Genomic DNA, 17,007 nt, shown 5'->3' with positions numbered 1-17,007 from the left:
CAAAACAGCAGATTATATTAAAATGGAAACAGGGGGGCGGCTAAGTGGTGCAGTGGGCAAGGCGCTCGCCACTAGTGCAGGAGATGCTGGGTTCGAGCCCAGCTCTCGGCATTGCTACCAGCTTGGCTGGTCGTTCATACTAACACAATTGGCAGTGTTAGGGGTGGGAAAGCTGGTGGGTGGGTCCTGGTCGTTGTAAACAGCGACTCCTACAGTTCGGTCGGGCGCCTGCTCAGCGAGGAAAGGATCTAAGGGGGGTAGTGTGATCCTTCCACACGTTACACCCTCTCAGTGAGAGTCCGCGCTGCCAGGTGAAAAGAAGCGGTTGATTGGCTACACATGTGTCGGAGGAAGCATGTGATAGCCTCCACTCTCCCAGACCGACCGTAGGGGGTAGGTGCGCAGCGACCAGGAAGGGGATTGGGAATTGGCATAACGACTAACATTGGGATGGGAGAAAGAAACAGGAAAAAGGAGGGGGAAAAAGATTAAAAATGTTTTTTAAATGGAAACAGGGGAGTTTGGGGAAAAACAAGAATTTGCCACGTCCCCTTTTAGCCAATTGGCTTGAACACGCACACACACAAACACTTGACCTCCCAATGCCAAATGTCAGCCTCCTAGGGAGAAACCTGTGGCCGCTAGAGGGTGGGGAAATATTTGTGTATCAAACGACCAACTGGCAGAGTGACCTATATAGAGCTGCTGGTTGCAGTTGAAAAGATTCCAGAAGCGTGCGATGTCTAGCTCAAGTGGGGCTTAGTGATTCGCTACGGGCTCAAACTAACTTCACTTTCTACATTACTGGAGAAGCACACTGAGAAGACCTAACAGACCATGAAAGGCTGGTGATACACAGATGATGTATCTCAGTGTGGATGATAAACAAGCACATGGGTCATGATCCATGTGTCACATCATTAATCATCCCTCAGCATTAATCATCCCTCAGCATTAATCATAGAAAAACATGCTGCCTGGCCGCCGTTAGCCGTCTGCTCACGCATAATGGAAAGCAGAGGACTTCCCTAAATTGACCACAGTTTGGGTCTGACAGTCTTTGACTGATTCGGTTTGGGTCTCACAGTCTTTGACTGATTCGGTTTGGGTCTGACAGTCTTTGACTGATTCGGTTTGGGTCTGACAGTCTTTGACTGATTCGGTTTAGGTCTGACAGTCTTTGACTGATTCGGTTTAGGTCTGACAGTCTTTGACTGATTCGGTTTAGGTCTGACAGTCTTTGACTGATTCGGTTTGGGTCTGACAGTCTTTGACTGATTCGGTTTAGGTCTGACAGTCTTTGACTGATTCGGTTTAGGTCTGACAGTCCTTGACTGATTCGGTTTAGGTCTGACAGTCTTTGACTGATTCGACGCCAGTCTAACTGTAACTGTTACTAGTGAAGAAATTCCCTTGAAAATGTAGCACCTCAGACGAAGAACCATATAATGTAAGTCCGTTTTAAGTTTTCAGAGGAACAATGTTTTCAAAATGTATAATCTAAAGATGGTAAGTTAGAGTGTTGTGTTCACTCATAGTTAAATACTTGATTGGTTGAGTAGTTTCTTATATTACATTCACACACTTGATTTAGATTAACGTCACAACTGCAAATACATGGGCTGTCCATTTAAAAACTGACTTATGTGGTTCTTCAGTACAAGGATTAAATTCATTAGTTTACTGCTTTAAAGAAAACACAATTAAAAGATTGTTATATTTCACCATTCATCTTTGGGGACGCTCACCTTGAAGGATGAGTGAGTTAGAACATTGTCACTCTTTAACATCAATGATATGATGTGAATTCATAAAGGTTAACCGGTAACACTTTATAATAACACTCAGTTATAAGACCTTTATAAGGTATTTGTAGATAATGAACTAATCATGAACAAATCATTTATATACATTCATAAATTATTATTAAATCATTTATAACTATATTTGTATAACATTTACAAATTAGTTCTACATTATTTATAACTCATTATCAATATTGTTTGTACTTGATTTGTTCATCATTAAATAATGTTGTTTAATGTGTAATAATAACACATTTGTAGATGCTTTGAAAAATGGATATGAAAAAACTACTACTGTACCTCCATTTATTTGTTCATGTTCAACAAATGATATTAAGACATTCATAAAAGATCTATAAATCATTTGCAGATGCTATTGTGTGCCCTAATCTAAAGTGAAGCCTATTCATCATTAACAAATGTCTAATAGTTTGTTTATTTGTGGACTTTTATGAATACACATGAAGCAATTACCAGACTTGTCTTTTCATGTTTAACAAATGATTTGTTAAGACATTCATAAAACATCTATAAATCATTTGCAGATGCTATTGTGTGCCCTAATCTGAAGTGAAGCCTATTATCATTAACAAATGTCTAATACAGTTAATTATTTGTTTACTTTTTCATCACCTGTTACAAATGTTGTAGACAGCTTTCGGATACAAGTACAAACAATGTTGATAATGAGTTATAAATAATGTAGAACTAATTTGTAAATGTTATACAAATATAGTTATAAATGATTTAATAATAATTTACGAATGTATATAAATGGTTTGTTCATGATTAGTTAATTATCTACAAATACCTTATAAAGGTCTTATAACTGAGTGTTATTATAAAGTGTTACCAGTTAACCTCATACATCAGCTCACCACCTGACTTTTTCATAGTGTCATAGATGCAATGCATTCATTGTCATGTGAGCTGCTGCCTCTAGGGGGCAGAGTTGCTGACTGTGAGTGAGTGAGTGAGTGAGTGAGTGAGTGAGTGAGTGAGTGAGTGAGTGAGTGAGTGAGTGAGTGAGTGAGTGAGTGTGTGAGTGAGTGAGTGAGTGAGTGAGTGAGTGAGTGAGTGAGTGAGTGAGTGAGTGAGTTATGACATTGCCAGTCCATACTGTGCGGTGCTTCGCATCTTAGAAAACAAAACAAAAAAAACCTGGACCAGACAATATTGGCAAATGACTACATGAGTCATATACTGTGTGGGGCCTGTGTGCTAAAAGGTGAGAATGTTGTACTTAAGTCAAATATTACTTTAAGCAGCACTGTAACAAATGAAAGAAAAATAAGCATGTTCCGGGCGCCACATGACCTCCTGGTGTTCGCAACCCAGATTCAATTGAAAAGAAAACTCCATGTTCTATTCTGGGAAAATAAAAATGTTCACAGCTATCGGAATATTGATTCCATGTGTCCGTGCACTCTGTGTTTATTTTGACGTGTAATGTAAAGCGTGTGTCCTTCTGTGCTTCAGAATATATTTTTAATGTGAGAAAAGATTTGTTTCGCATGTTGACTTAATTTTTTTTCACACCGTTATCTTGGCGCATGATCGTCCTATAGAATATTGCATTTTTCTCACGGGATGCTCTTGTTTTATCTCGCTATCTTAAATCTCTACGCCTGCAAGTGAACATCTTTTCCCTCTTTTTCTTCTATTGTACTCAGAACTTATGTGAACACACTGTATATCCGTCTCAGTGATCTTTAAACAATATTAAACAACTTAAAGGAAAATCTAATCTAATTTAAATGTCCGAAATATGTCCCGTTACTCTCAGGGTGCGGGATGATATACTATGTATTTTCCCATCATGTCAGTAATGTGTTTCGTGTGCTTTGTGTCGTAACAGGAGGAGCCACAACAAACGAGAGGAAAGCTCTCATGTCGGAGCTGAAGATCCTGATCCACATCGGACATCACCTGAACGTGGTCAACCTGCTCGGAGCGTGCACCAAGCCTGGAGGTGATGGCAGACGGGAGGCTTCCATATTTAATCCACAGCCCTTTGATGTTCATATTTTAGTGAATTATATTCTGCACAAGGAATTTTTTTAACGTCAGTATCTTCAACTTCAACAGGTCCATTGATGATGATAGTGGAATTCTGCAAGTATGGCAACTTGTCCAACTATTTGAGGAGCAAGAGAGCCGATTTTCTTGTCTACAGGGTGAGTCACAAGCTCCAGCATCCTCCACGTGTAAATAGACCTTAAGTACAGTGAGCTACATTACAGTGAGTATTTTGACAACCACACAGGACAGTGGTTTTCAACCTTTTTCCACATCCAGGCCCCACAGATTGATATGAAAAAAGGAAGTACAAATTTAGCTGGGGAATTTAGCCCTGGGACCCACGTCGGGAACCACTGACGCAGGAAACCCTCTTGTATGCCGGCGGTAGCATTTTCTGCTCTCATCCATCTCCTTTAACTTGACATGTCTCTTGGGCAGAACCAGGACGGCAAGGTGGTGTCATCGGGGTCGGGCTGTGAGCTCAGTGAACTCATGAAGCGCCGCCTGGAGAGCGTGGCCAGTACCGGAAGCTCCGCCAGCTCCGGCTTCGTCGAAGATAAGAGCTACTGCGACTCGGAGGAAGAGGAGGAAGGTAAGGGCCAAGCAAAGTCTTCCCCCCCCCCCCTCTCCCTCCCTCCCTCCCTCCCTCCCCCTCTCACCTCCGCCCCACCCCTCCTACTGGGAACCAAGACTCCCTCCGGATTGTTTTCTTGCCTGACTCTGATGGGACGTTTCCTCCTCCTGTTCGGCAGTACAATCACCGCGGCAGGAGCCACTGTCACCCCACTGAGCTTGACCGAGGCCTCTGTTGTTTATTTCCTGCCTCGACCTGGATTGTTTGTCTGGTCCTGGGCCCTAGAGCCCCGGCCCGTCCCATCGGGCGTGTTGTCTCTGTTATTTCTGGTGTGATTAGCTGTTTACTCAGGTGGGTGAGCGGCTCCTCCTGAGTCCTTCCTCCCAGACCCCCGACAGACACACTGGGCCCACAATCACACGTCCCACTTAACATCTGAATAATAGGAGGATTCTTAATGTCTTTTATCTCCGGTGTGCAAAGGATGTTTTCAAGACAGTGTAGCGTAGGTGGATACATGTACGTGACTGAGTGGATTTCACTGATGGCGCAATTTATCTCTAGACCAGGCATTCTCAAAGTGTGGCATGCGGGCCAACGGCGACCCTCAATTAGTTAAGGTGTTAATGCATGCGTTATATTTGGTCCGGTTACAATACAGTTTTAAACCAACCTACAACACCACACAGTACTTTGCTTTTAAAAACTGTACCCCCTGAGCTAAAACTGTACCCCCTAGGAATGACAGCTTGTTGAAAGCTTGCTAGGCTACTGGTTGCATGGCAACTAGGCATCTTGTGAGTTGCCTACTCGTGAGACAGATTACATTATTTTGGTGTTCCTTTTTTTCTTGGGCGGTCCTCAATCCAATGTTGGATCCCTAAATTGGCCCGCAGTCATCATAACTTTGAGAACCCCTGATCTAGACTAAGAGGGGCTTACAGAGATATTGGGAGGTGCTTTTAAAACTGCTCTAGCATTTTTATAGATACATTTTGTTATCCTCATACCAAATACCATGTAACAGCATCATTCTTCAGGAAGAGAGGTTGTATTCACTGTGTTTTCATGCTGCTGTGCCCCCAGAGCCTGAGGACTTGTACAAGAGAGTGCTGACGATGGAGGATTTGATTTGCTACAGTTTCCAAGTTGCAAAAGGCATGGAGTTCTTGGCTTCTCGCAAGGTGTGTGCCATCCTGACGCTAACTGACCTATCTCCTCTAAAGGTTTTCCAAGGGAAGGAATGGTTGTGATGGGAGGATCACGAAAAGAGGGCATGGCTTAAGATAGGTCAATTACTGCACGTCAAGTACGCAGTGGATTTATTGTGATTTGATTTCCAAGTTTGTGTTTATTTTTTCACTTTTTTTGTGTCTACATCCTATTTTATAATGAATGCAGTCCCCTGTGTGCCAGTTAGTCACGTCAGTCAATCTAGAACTCTTTCATGGCTCCACCCATAAGCCAGGCTGAGGCGGATGGGACTGATTAGCTTATGAAGCCATTGTTGTAAAAGGGCCATTAGGGGGAAACGCCTTAACCTGGATATGGAACTCATCATCTCATATTCTAACTGATGACTATACCATGTGTTTCTGTTGTAACCGCTGTGCATTATACTATACAGAATCCTGCTACGAACTGAAATGCGTGCAGAAAATGTAATCTCTGTAATCCTCTTACTTATGATTTTTTTTTCTTGCCTTTCATTAGTGCATTCATCGTGATCTGGCTGCAAGAAACATCCTGCTCTCTGAGAACAATGTTGTGAAGATATGTGACTTCGGGCTCGCCAGAGACATCTACAAAGACCCAGACTACGTACGCAAAGGAGATGTAAGTGTATTCAACAGACTAGCCATTGATATGGTACATGTGCAAAGAAGACGTTAATATATTCAACAGATTAGCCATTGATATGCTCCATGTGCAAAGGAAACGTTAATATATTCAACAGATTAGCCATTGATATGGTACATGTGCAAAGGAGACGTTAATATATTCAACAGATTAGCCATTGATATGGTACATGTGCAAAGGAGACGTTAATATATTCAACAGATTAGCCATTGATATGGTACATGTGCAAAGGAGATGTTATTACATCAACAGCCTAGCCGTTGATATACTATAGTCTCCAGTTGACTGCAATGTACTGTCTTGCAGAGAAAAGAAAACAGACCAGATACTTAAAAGCACTGATAGACAAGATGCTAAATAGTCAGCTGACAAAACATGTGCTGGATAAACACATTAGTTGTGGGAAATGCCAGGGAAATCAGTTCAGATCAGTGTGTTTGTTTGTGGTATTACCATATGAGGAGTCCTCTACACAGGAGATGAATCAGAACTAGTAGCTCAAACTAACAGACTGTCCTCAGGTGTGACTGTGTGATGATTGATGGGTGAAATGCTCACTCAGGTGAGAGGTATAGAGATACAGACCTAATTGAGTCCTATTCCCTATACCCACACACACAGGCCAGACTGCCCCTCAAGTGGATGGCGCCGGAGGCCATATTTGACAAGGTCTACACCACTCAGAGCGACGTGTGGTCTCTGGGAGTCCTCATGTGGGAGATATTCTCTCTCGGTAAGTGTCTCAGTTCAACCCTGACCGCTGACTCACACCATTAAGAGTTGATGAGCACAAATTAACACTTGATGAAAATCCACGATTCCCTCTATTGTCTGCCTCTTACTTTAGATTGGTCTGTAATGCGTACACGTACCTCAGACATTGCAGCTGATCAGTTAGACAAACAGACATAATGATAGGAATTAGATAATGATGCCCTATTAAAATGTTTTAGTCAACAGAACTTTTCACTAACATCAATGATTTCTAGAATTATGGATCAGCGAAGCTCCTTGTATAAACACTATTATACTGTGTTTAGTCGATCATCTCGTACCCATTTAACATGGTGCGTTGACATTCACATAGGGCTTTTTACAACGTGTCCAACATGTTGGCCGTTCTCTTGCAGGCTTCATTCTCTTCTTCTTTCTGAAATTCTCACGGTTCCCGCCGAAGCGCCAAACATGACAGTTCATTTCAGTTAGATAGAAGATCCTCTCTTCAGATTATGTTCAGCGAGAAGGGGTCCAGTGAGGCCCCCCAGCCACGCAGCCTCGCCAGATGTACGGACTAATAACTGTCTTCTGCCGCCGCGTAATTGTGCCTTGGGAGGGAGAGGGTTTGCGTTGTCAGCGTGCAAAAACTGTTTTCATGCTGCTAGTGCGAAAACATCAGTGAGGTTGGACTGGGAATTTTAGCACAGGCAAGGGACATTAAAAAGAAAGAATACGTCCCATTTAAACCATTCATTTCTTCCCAGCTGGCAAGGCAAACTCTCTGTTTCCAAGCAGCCGACGAGAGTAAATGTTTGCCCCTGCTGTGAAACCACTGCAACCTTTAAGACGTCATTGTATGTCGGTTCATGACTGCCTTGTGCACCGTGGCACAGAGCGCACCGTGCATTTCTATAGCGAGACATCGGTGTGAAGTATCGTACGCTCGACCGTCTCCACGGGGAGGGGGGACTTCATTTAAGGGTAAATTAATGGATGTAGCGCTATACTGTACTTTTTAATTGTGCTACACCTGAATCACTGGCTGGGCAGTGTCATCGTCCCACTATAGGTCAGAGAGAAGTGTGTGGTATTTCACTGCATGTCCTTCAACACATCAAGCACATTGACCTCGACCCCACACTCCATTTCCTCTTACTTTCATTCTGTTGTTCTTCTACTCTCACCATTTGCGGTTAACGCTCATCAACAGACATTTAGCCTCAGAGAAACATCTGGCTGGTGTTAACTACGTCTCAGACAGAGAAATCAAGAAACGAGGAAAACGAAATGACCAAGAAAACAGCGAGTCTGGCAACCTGATAGTGTTCCCTCTCACAGATTCCCTGTAGCCCTCTCACAGATTGCTGTATCACCCAAAAGTCTAGTGGCTTATCTTTGTGGGTTTGAAAGACAGAACTTTACACGGTAGCATGGAATGCACTTCTTTGTTTTTGAACACGCATACCTTGTTAGGATTAGGAAGATGTCGGTGGCAGTCTTTGAACCAGGCCTACATTTTGTTATTGAAATTTGATATGAAGTTAGGCAGATGCATAATTGGCTTGCTGTGATGTAGAAAGAGAGATGAAAGAATGTTAATCTAGCGTACGTCACTGGTCCTGATACACATGGTTAATATCTATAGAACACACAGGAGCTTTAGATGCAATTCAATATCATATCCGGGATTTCGGGCGAGGACATATAAATATTGTTTCATGAGTCAGGAAATTTTATGGATTACATTCATGGCATGGGCAATATTTACAAAACCCACCCAGATTAGATATTTGATACAAATTGGCTTAGTGCATTACTGTGTGTTTTCAGAGTGAGCCAAGAATGAATTAAGTCTGTTCTCAAAAAACGATTTCTATTACAGTGCAGTTTTACTTTTAATTAAATCACAGGTGTGGTTTATATATACATTTCCCCTTTCGTTTTTGGCTACATGTATCACTTTATGGAAGGTTTTCTTAACACATTGATACGAATAAACAATTGACATTTATAACCACTTTATTTATTTTTTTGATCAAATCTTTTTTATTTTCATTTTTCAAACAAGAAACAACACAACTCACAACACAATAATAACAATAATACATAAAAGACATCCAAGAACATAATTTATAACAAATTTACAAATTTGTAATTGTAACATTTGAATGATTACATAGTTGATTTCAAAATAAAGGTCCCTCAGACTAACATACAACCTTTGTGTCAATGGCCGTTTAAGTTCTGCACATAGTAGAAGACAGTGTTAACCCTCAACTAATAACAATAATTCATAATCTGCTGATCATATCATGTGAATCCCTTATTTTCCCTTTATTTATTTTACTAGCTATGAATGCGTTGTTGATAGCCTGTGCCCATATTCAGTTCAGTTATGCCCTTAGATCACACTAAACATTGGCAAAATGTCATGTGTTGTCAATAGTCATGCTAAGTGGTCCACTATACTTTCTCAACTGCCTCTACGTCAGAGTTCCAGGCAGAATCACTGAGCAGAGGACTAACTGGTCAACTTCATCTTGTCAAAACATAATTTTCCTTTGGGGAAAACAATGCAAAAGAGAAAGAAAAACAAATAACCAATTTTTGTTTTCCATAATGTATAGACGGTTTCAGTGGAATTGCATTGCTAAGGAACAGCTTAGACTGCAGTGGATTTCCTGTTGCAGTCAATTTAGAATGTTCATGTTGTTCTTTATAAGATATTTATTAGATGTGTATTATTTATTTGTAAACCATGAGATATCATGGATGAGTACCCCTCACCCGCTTTGGATAATAGCGTCAGCTAAATGTAAATGTAATGTACCGGTAATATCAGTCGTCATTTTTGTCTCTTTTATGGAGGGGACCATGAATTTGGGCCCTGAGTCATTTGGCTGCTCACAGAGACAGATATGTTTCAACTTTCTACCTCTTCTCTACCAGGTGCCTCCCCGTATCCTGGCCTCCAAATCGATGAGGAATTCTGCTGCAGACTGAAAGAGGGGACCAGGATGAGAGCCCCAGAATACTCCTCCTCTGAAATGTACGTTTTCAAGTCGCCTAACACTTACTTAGTGCATAGGGAATACAGTATGGGGCACACTGCTGTGATATATAACCCTACGGTTTCCCTGGCATTTTGTTTCCAGCGCATGTGGTTTTTCCTGGGTTAGAAAACCCTTGTGTAATATTCTCATCATCCCCCTCTTTGTGGCCCCGGCCATCTCTTAAGGGTAATTAACGGGGACCCTATACGGGCCAAGAAAGAAAAGGCAACAGAGAAAAGCCTCCCGTATCGATGTACGGCTGAGAGGAAGCCTTGTTTCTTTTTTCCCTCTTCAAACTCCTCCTGAAAGACCAGCGGAGCCTGATAAGAATCATGGGGTAATCCGGCCCCTGAATGTTTGGAGAAGAAACATTAGCTTCTGATTGGCTCTAGGGGTGGCGGGCGTGAAGCTCGGGTCCATTTTCTGACTGACATCAACGTGGTCGTAACCGAGCCTCACATAAAAGGCAACGTCGGGGACATGATGGAAGGATCCCACAGGCGAAGGGAGCCAGGGGGGCTGGTTACTCTCTCCCCCTTCTGGGTTCAGAACTCTGAAGCGGGCCCTGAGTTGATGCTGTCGGGGGGAATGGAGGGGCCTGTTCTCTTGGTATCAGTGCTGTCAGTCAAATGTGGAGCCAGACAGAAGGGGAGCTGGTTGTTGTCGTTGCCTTCATGAGGGTGACTGACCCTGACCAGTGTGACCACTGTGTCCATCCTGTCTGCCTACCTGTCATCTTAAGGTGTTAACAGCCTGCACACTGTCCAGACCCCATGGCAGTGTCTGAGCTATACACTCTCTCTCTCGGTCTCAGGCCATATTACTCTATACTGCAGCCTTCAGTATATGCGTGTGTATAGCGTTTGGTTTTGATTTAAATAGTACCGCGTCGTAAATTTCCCTCTTTCTCATTTGTTTGAAAAGGCTAAATGCTGTACTCATTCTTTACGACGCTGTACTACTAAGAGGTCTATTTTTTGTGCCAACTGGAGAGAATTGAATGAATTTATCAACCAAGCAAGGAAGATGGTGATTGGAGATGACCGACGAAATACAATCCAGACTGTAGTCTCCGAAAGTGAAAAATGGAAGCTCTGTAGATCCAGACCCGCTGGTGCCATGATCCTCTCGTACTTTCCATCCTGGATCAAAGCGGCCCATTGACAGAGGGAAGATATAAATGCCAGATAAAATACTCATGCCATGCTTACGCCTGTGTGACCTGCCTCTGGTTTAAAGCGCAGATAAGACCTGACGATAACACGCTAAACGAGAAGCAGAGCGGGAGTGTAATGCACCCAGGTCTCCCCTCATCTTCCTCCAGAGGCCTGATGTTGATCACATGTGCTCGTGAGCCTGACCCTGACCGTGACCCCTTGACCCTGACCGTGACCCCTGTCGGTAAATCTGTACTGCTGGTGCGCGCTGCACCAGCTCATCGGGAATGGGACGCACAGCTTGCTTGGAAGAAGCGGCTTAGCAGCCGTCCTGATGCATCTCAGAAGAATGCGGAGGATGACCCTCAAGGACCGGAAGCAGAAGAAAGAAGGGAAAAAATAGGATGTTGACTTCCCAACTTCACATACTTGCCCAACCGGACAGAATACTCTGCACTAAGGAATCTTACTACCACAATGGCTCCACAGCAGCGCCGTGCTCCCTTAAGGCCTCCCCTAAAAAGAAAATGGAATGGGGGGTAATTTATTCTCATTACAGCGTAGACAGGAAGTGGGGTTTAATTTGTGCAGCCATACAATGTGTCTTACATCCCTCCTCCAGGATGTGTGGGGGGTATGATCATAGCCTCGACATCCTGTCACTGTTAGGAGCGCTTCCACCTGGCTAAGTATCCTCATTAACATGGGAATCACAGCGGCTTAGCTTCCTCCAGCCAGACCTGACAGGACTGAGAAGACCACAGCCTCCTGAGCCAAGGCCTAGGTGCCCTGAATACTAACGCAGATGGAGAGAGGGTGAAGGCGAGGTATGGGGGGGGGGGGGGGGGGGGGTATAGTAGTAATGGACCATCTGCCCTTCACTGTCATTTCCTCAGACTTCAGATCGACTCAATATGGTGCCAATATAAAAAACATAAACGGGTTAACAGGCACCTGGTCTTATTTACTTAAAGCTCAGTGTTTTCGCGGGGGACCGCAGCAACACAGCAGAAACAGGATAGGGATCCATCACCTATGAGGAACGGGACCTGTTCACCACTACCCTGCCGAGAGAGGTTGATTTAAACAGCAGCCGCTATGCTCCATTTCTGAATTCCTCCACGGAGCGAGACCGGCCATTACAGGCCACTGCGATGGAAACTCACACAGGGGTCGTGAGTCTTCCCACATGGGCTGTGATGCTGACAGCTTGTCAGAGACCCGGGGCTAACATGCTCCGAACGCTCACACTCTTGAGACCAAGAGAGAATCAGATACAGACCCAGACACTCTGAAAATAAAGGACGGGTGTATAGGAATATTGTAGATGACAGTAGGTTTAGAGGAAGAACACCTATAGGTCATCTGCGTGCCAGTCACCACATGTAGAGGTCGGTCTGTTAAAGGCGCTCCCTACGGGATCACAAGGTAGTCCTGACTACTCTTAACTGCATGATGCTATGCATTTTCCATCAGTTACAGTCTTATCTTGCCATATAATAACCTGAATATGAGAGGGAAAGTGATTTCTTGGCATGTTCAGAAGCTATAACTGGCTGAGAGTGTGCCGTGTGTCTCTATGTTTGGAGCTACAGGGCAATATATCCATTCACTTGTGTTTTCTCTCAGATACCAGACCATGCTGGACTGCTGGCAGGGAGAGCCAGAGGAGAGACCCACTTTCACTGAGCTGGTGGAGAGGCTGGGAGATTTGCTTCAGGCCAGCGTGCAACAGGTGGGACACTAAAAACATACAGTATTTAGATGCACTACATATCCATCTTCCATTCCTGCCATGTGGTTATTGTCTAATGACAGAAATGTGATTGCGCTCGTCACCAACGCAAGAGACACCGGGTTCGAATCCGGCTGTCGGCGTTGCCTCCGGCTTGGGCCGGCCGTCATACTAACTCAATTGGCAGAGTTAGCGGGTGGGAAGTCGAAGGGTGGTAGTCTGGTCGTTGTGAACAGCGACTCCTACAGGTCGGTTGGGGCGCCTGCACAGCAAAGTCAGGAAAAATGTGAGCCTCCTACACGTTACTCCTCGCCAAATGAGAGTCCGCGCTGGCAGGTGAAAAGATGTGACAGGCTGCCTCCACATGTATCAGAGGGGACATGTGATGCAAGGCTTCTATCCTCCCTACAACCGGCCAGTGGGGGGCATATGCGAGCAACGATCAGGACAGGGGAGGGAGAATTGGCACGAGAGGTCAATTGGGATGGGGAGGAAAATCACAGAAAAAAGGAAGAGAAAAGGTAGATAAAAAAAAAAAATGTGATCAAATCAATCTAGTGTTAGCCGATGGGTAACTTCAACTAAAGGAGGAATTGGGAGCTATAGACGGTTTTCGGGTGGAATTGCGTTGCTATGGCAACAGCTTGGCCTGCAGTAGATCTCCTGCTGCAGTGTTTCAATATCAACAACTGACATGAAATCAAATCAAATGTAGTCCATTTCAGACATTTATGTTGAGAAACCGTCTATACGATATCAATATACAACATATTATACAATAGTACTTGAGCTCTTGAATAGAAATAAATACCAGATCTAAAGCAAGTAGAACACCTGTTTTAGATAGTCATGCTTCACGTCTACATTCCTTAAGCTGTGGTGCATCAACACAGAAAAAACCTTACCACCACAGATAAACAGAATAGGAAATTCACAAAACATTAGAATATAATCATATAGGGGCGGCTAAGTGGCGCAGTGGGCAAGGCGCTCGCTACTAACGCAGGAGATGCTGGGTTCGAGCCCAGCTCTCTGCGTTGCTACCAGCTTTGGCTGGTCGTTCATACTAACACAATTGGCTAGGGGGTGTTAGGGGTGGGAAAGCTGGTGGGTGGGGATTGGACGTTGTGGACAGCGACTCCTACAGTTCGGTTGGTGCGCCTGTACAGCAGAATCAGAAAGCATCGGGGGCAGCGTGAGCCTCCCACGCATTACTCCTCGCCACTGAGAGATCGCGCTGTACAGGTGAAAAGATGCGACAGCTGCCTCCTCATGTACCGGAGGGGACACGTGATGCAAGGCTTGGTCCTCACTGCAGCCGACCAGTGGGAGGCATAGTCTAGCAACGTTCGAGACAGGGGAGGGGAGAATTGAAGGGAGAATTGGCGAGGCGAAATTGGGATGGGAGAAAAATAGAAAAATAAGGAGAAAAAGTGGATCAAAAAAAGAATATAATCATATAATCAATGCTCAAGTATCTAAATTAGGGTTTCTCAATGGGGGTGGTTGGGGGGGCACTGGGTGCAGAATTGTTGAAAGGGGGGCATTGAGATGCCAAATGGGGCGCTAGTTGTTTTATTTATTATAATTTTTTAATATCAGGACAACTTGACTGGAACCAGAGAGGAGCCCACATGCAGTGAGCACAATCAAAACAAGGAAAGTGTCACTTTTTTAAGCGAAGAAAAGGTTTACTTTTTGTAATGTTTAATTCATACTGTACTTGGTAGTAAAAAGTTAAATGTGTAAAGATCTGAATACAGGAAAAAAAATTTAAAACATATTGGATTTGTTAGCAGCCTTCATTTAACACACAGCACTGACAGGCTTAATTGACCCAACGAACTGAGCCAAATAGAAACATTAATGGCTGATAATCATAGATACCCTTGATAAACAGAAAATAATCATAATTGATAGCCAAAAATTACATTCTTATTGGGTGTAGGGGCTGAGGGGGACATTATGGAACATGGACGTCAGATAGGGGGGTGTTGAGAACCACTTATCTAAATAATCAGGCCTCCAAATATAAACAGTTTTAGTGCTACAGAGGAAATGCTGTATAAGATAGATTCTTTATAACACACAAATATGGATGTTGACCAGGGGGGGGGGGGGGGGGGCAGTCACCACATGAGTCAGGACCCCAACCGTATTGTGTCGTTGTTACTTTACAAAACCACTTTACAAAACCACTTTACAAAATGTGTAACAATGACAAGAGTCACTGGTTCCGGGCGGTGAGTCAGGCACATAGCGAACCTTCAGGAAGCCGTGTCTGGCCTGAGCACGAGGCAGAGTGGAGTGTAACCCGGGGGGGTGCTTATCCTGACGGGAAGGGAAGTCACACTCAACACAACACACGTTGAAAAGGAATCTCCCAATAAACTTGTAAGAGGAGCCAGGAGATCAAAACCTCCTTGAAAAAACTCTGTTGTGATTGTAACGCAATATCACAGTGTGTCTTGGGTAAGGTGTGGAATGTGCCTATTTTAGAGGGAGGTTTATAGATTTGGCGAGCAATACTAGGAGGTTGGAAAATTAGGACAAACACCAATAGATCATCTCTAGGTTATTCCGTGCATCATTATTACTGCACAGAGTGAAAGATGACCATATCTAAATCAGAGAGACAACTAAATAAATAATAGCCTATACAGGTCCATAAAAAAAGACATAAAGACAAATCTGGTTTCATGGTAACAGAATAACAAGGTGGTATTGAGAAAGAAGGGTTTAAAATCAAAAGGGAGGGAGTGTAGCATCAACTGTCACTGATGATGAAACATTGGCTACGTCCCCTAACGAGAACAAGGAATGTTTTGCTCATAGAGAAAATGAGAGCGTCCCTCAGATGCCTATAGTCGTTGCTCCCTGCTCCAGCTCTCCAGAGAGTACCGCGCCACAGACACACACACACACACACACACACACACACACACACACACACACACACACACACACACACACACACACACACACACACACACACACACACACACACACACACACACACACACACACACACACACACACACACACACACACACACACACACACACACACACACACACACACACACACACATTTAGAATATTTATTTATGTCCACATAAAGACAAGGACACAAATATTATCAGTGCACTTGTACATTGTGGGTTATTCTGATACAGTCGTGCCCAAATTGACAATGGCAACCAAAGTTACACACACACATGGATGATGAACCTGACAATCAACACACAGCTCATGGATACAGATAGCAGCGTCTTCTCCAAATTGCCCGGCTGCCAATAATTGCTGACACTGAGAAATATCTTGCTAATTGTTTGGCTCTTCTCTTCGGAAGACCGGCCATCTGAAGGCCTCTAACACCCAACTTATGGACATGACCCAGGCTTCCAAATATGAAAACTAAGAGTTTACAATTGTAGCCGAGTTGTGATATGGTATGGTCTAACAGTTGATATTTTAACATTTTGGTTGTAAAGGCTTCCTCTAGACTGTAGTCAAACGTGCAGCCAACTTCTAGGATGAGAACCTCTCTGTTATTCTCATTAACAATAACAACATCGGGGGTGTTTGCTGAAATATCAGAGAACAATGAATTGTCCCTACACAGATTGAGCATATATGGCTTCACACTGGTGTGCTTATACAGCTTATATGTTGCAGGTGACCCGAGTGTGGAACTGACACTGTCTGCAATCAGATCCACGATCCTATCATGCCTACAAATGTAGAGCCCTTTGTATGCATGACAGCCATTGAGTATGTGAGACATGGTTTCTGTTGTCTGTTCGTGACCATGGTGTATGCAGTGTGGGCTATGACTGCCAGGGAACACACACACACACACACACACACACACACACACACACACACACACACACACACACACACACACACACACACACACACACACACACACACACACAAACGTATGAGCGGAGGCATTACATTCGATTGGACAGCCTCGCAGGATCCCCGTGCTGGAGAGATAAGAGACATGGACTGTGCCAGACACATCACATCACATGAAAACCTACAGCGTGTTACGTTACAGATGACTCTCCCTGAAA

The 17,007-nt window shown here is 43.8% G+C and overlaps 1 protein-coding gene across 2 annotated transcripts in view; it reads left to right on the top strand.

Annotated features, from left to right (window-relative positions):
* kdrl (kinase insert domain receptor like) overlaps window positions 1-17,007 on the top strand; it is a 102,556-nt gene that overhangs the window by 69,702 nt on the left and 15,847 nt on the right. For both annotated transcript variants that reach the window (XM_084331505.1, XM_084331504.1), the window contains exons 19-26: window positions 3,664-3,777; window positions 3,894-3,982; window positions 4,266-4,419; window positions 5,488-5,585; window positions 6,115-6,237; window positions 6,883-6,994; window positions 9,928-10,027; window positions 12,818-12,923. In XM_084331505.1, the coding sequence (XP_084187631.1) occupies window positions 3,664-3,777; window positions 3,894-3,982; window positions 4,266-4,419; window positions 5,488-5,585; window positions 6,115-6,237; window positions 6,883-6,994; window positions 9,928-10,027; window positions 12,818-12,923 (896 nt within the window). The remainder of the gene's footprint in view (window positions 1-3,663; window positions 3,778-3,893; window positions 3,983-4,265; window positions 4,420-5,487; window positions 5,586-6,114; window positions 6,238-6,882; window positions 6,995-9,927; window positions 10,028-12,817; window positions 12,924-17,007) is intronic.

This window comes from Notolepis coatsorum (genome assembly GCF_963971535.1).
Source record: "Notolepis coatsorum genome assembly, chromosome: 16".
NCBI classification, from domain to species: Eukaryota; Metazoa; Chordata; class Actinopteri; order Aulopiformes; family Paralepididae; genus Notolepis; species Notolepis coatsorum.
The sequence above is the reverse complement of the archived record's forward strand: the minus strand, read 5'-3'. Positions and strand labels throughout refer to the sequence as shown.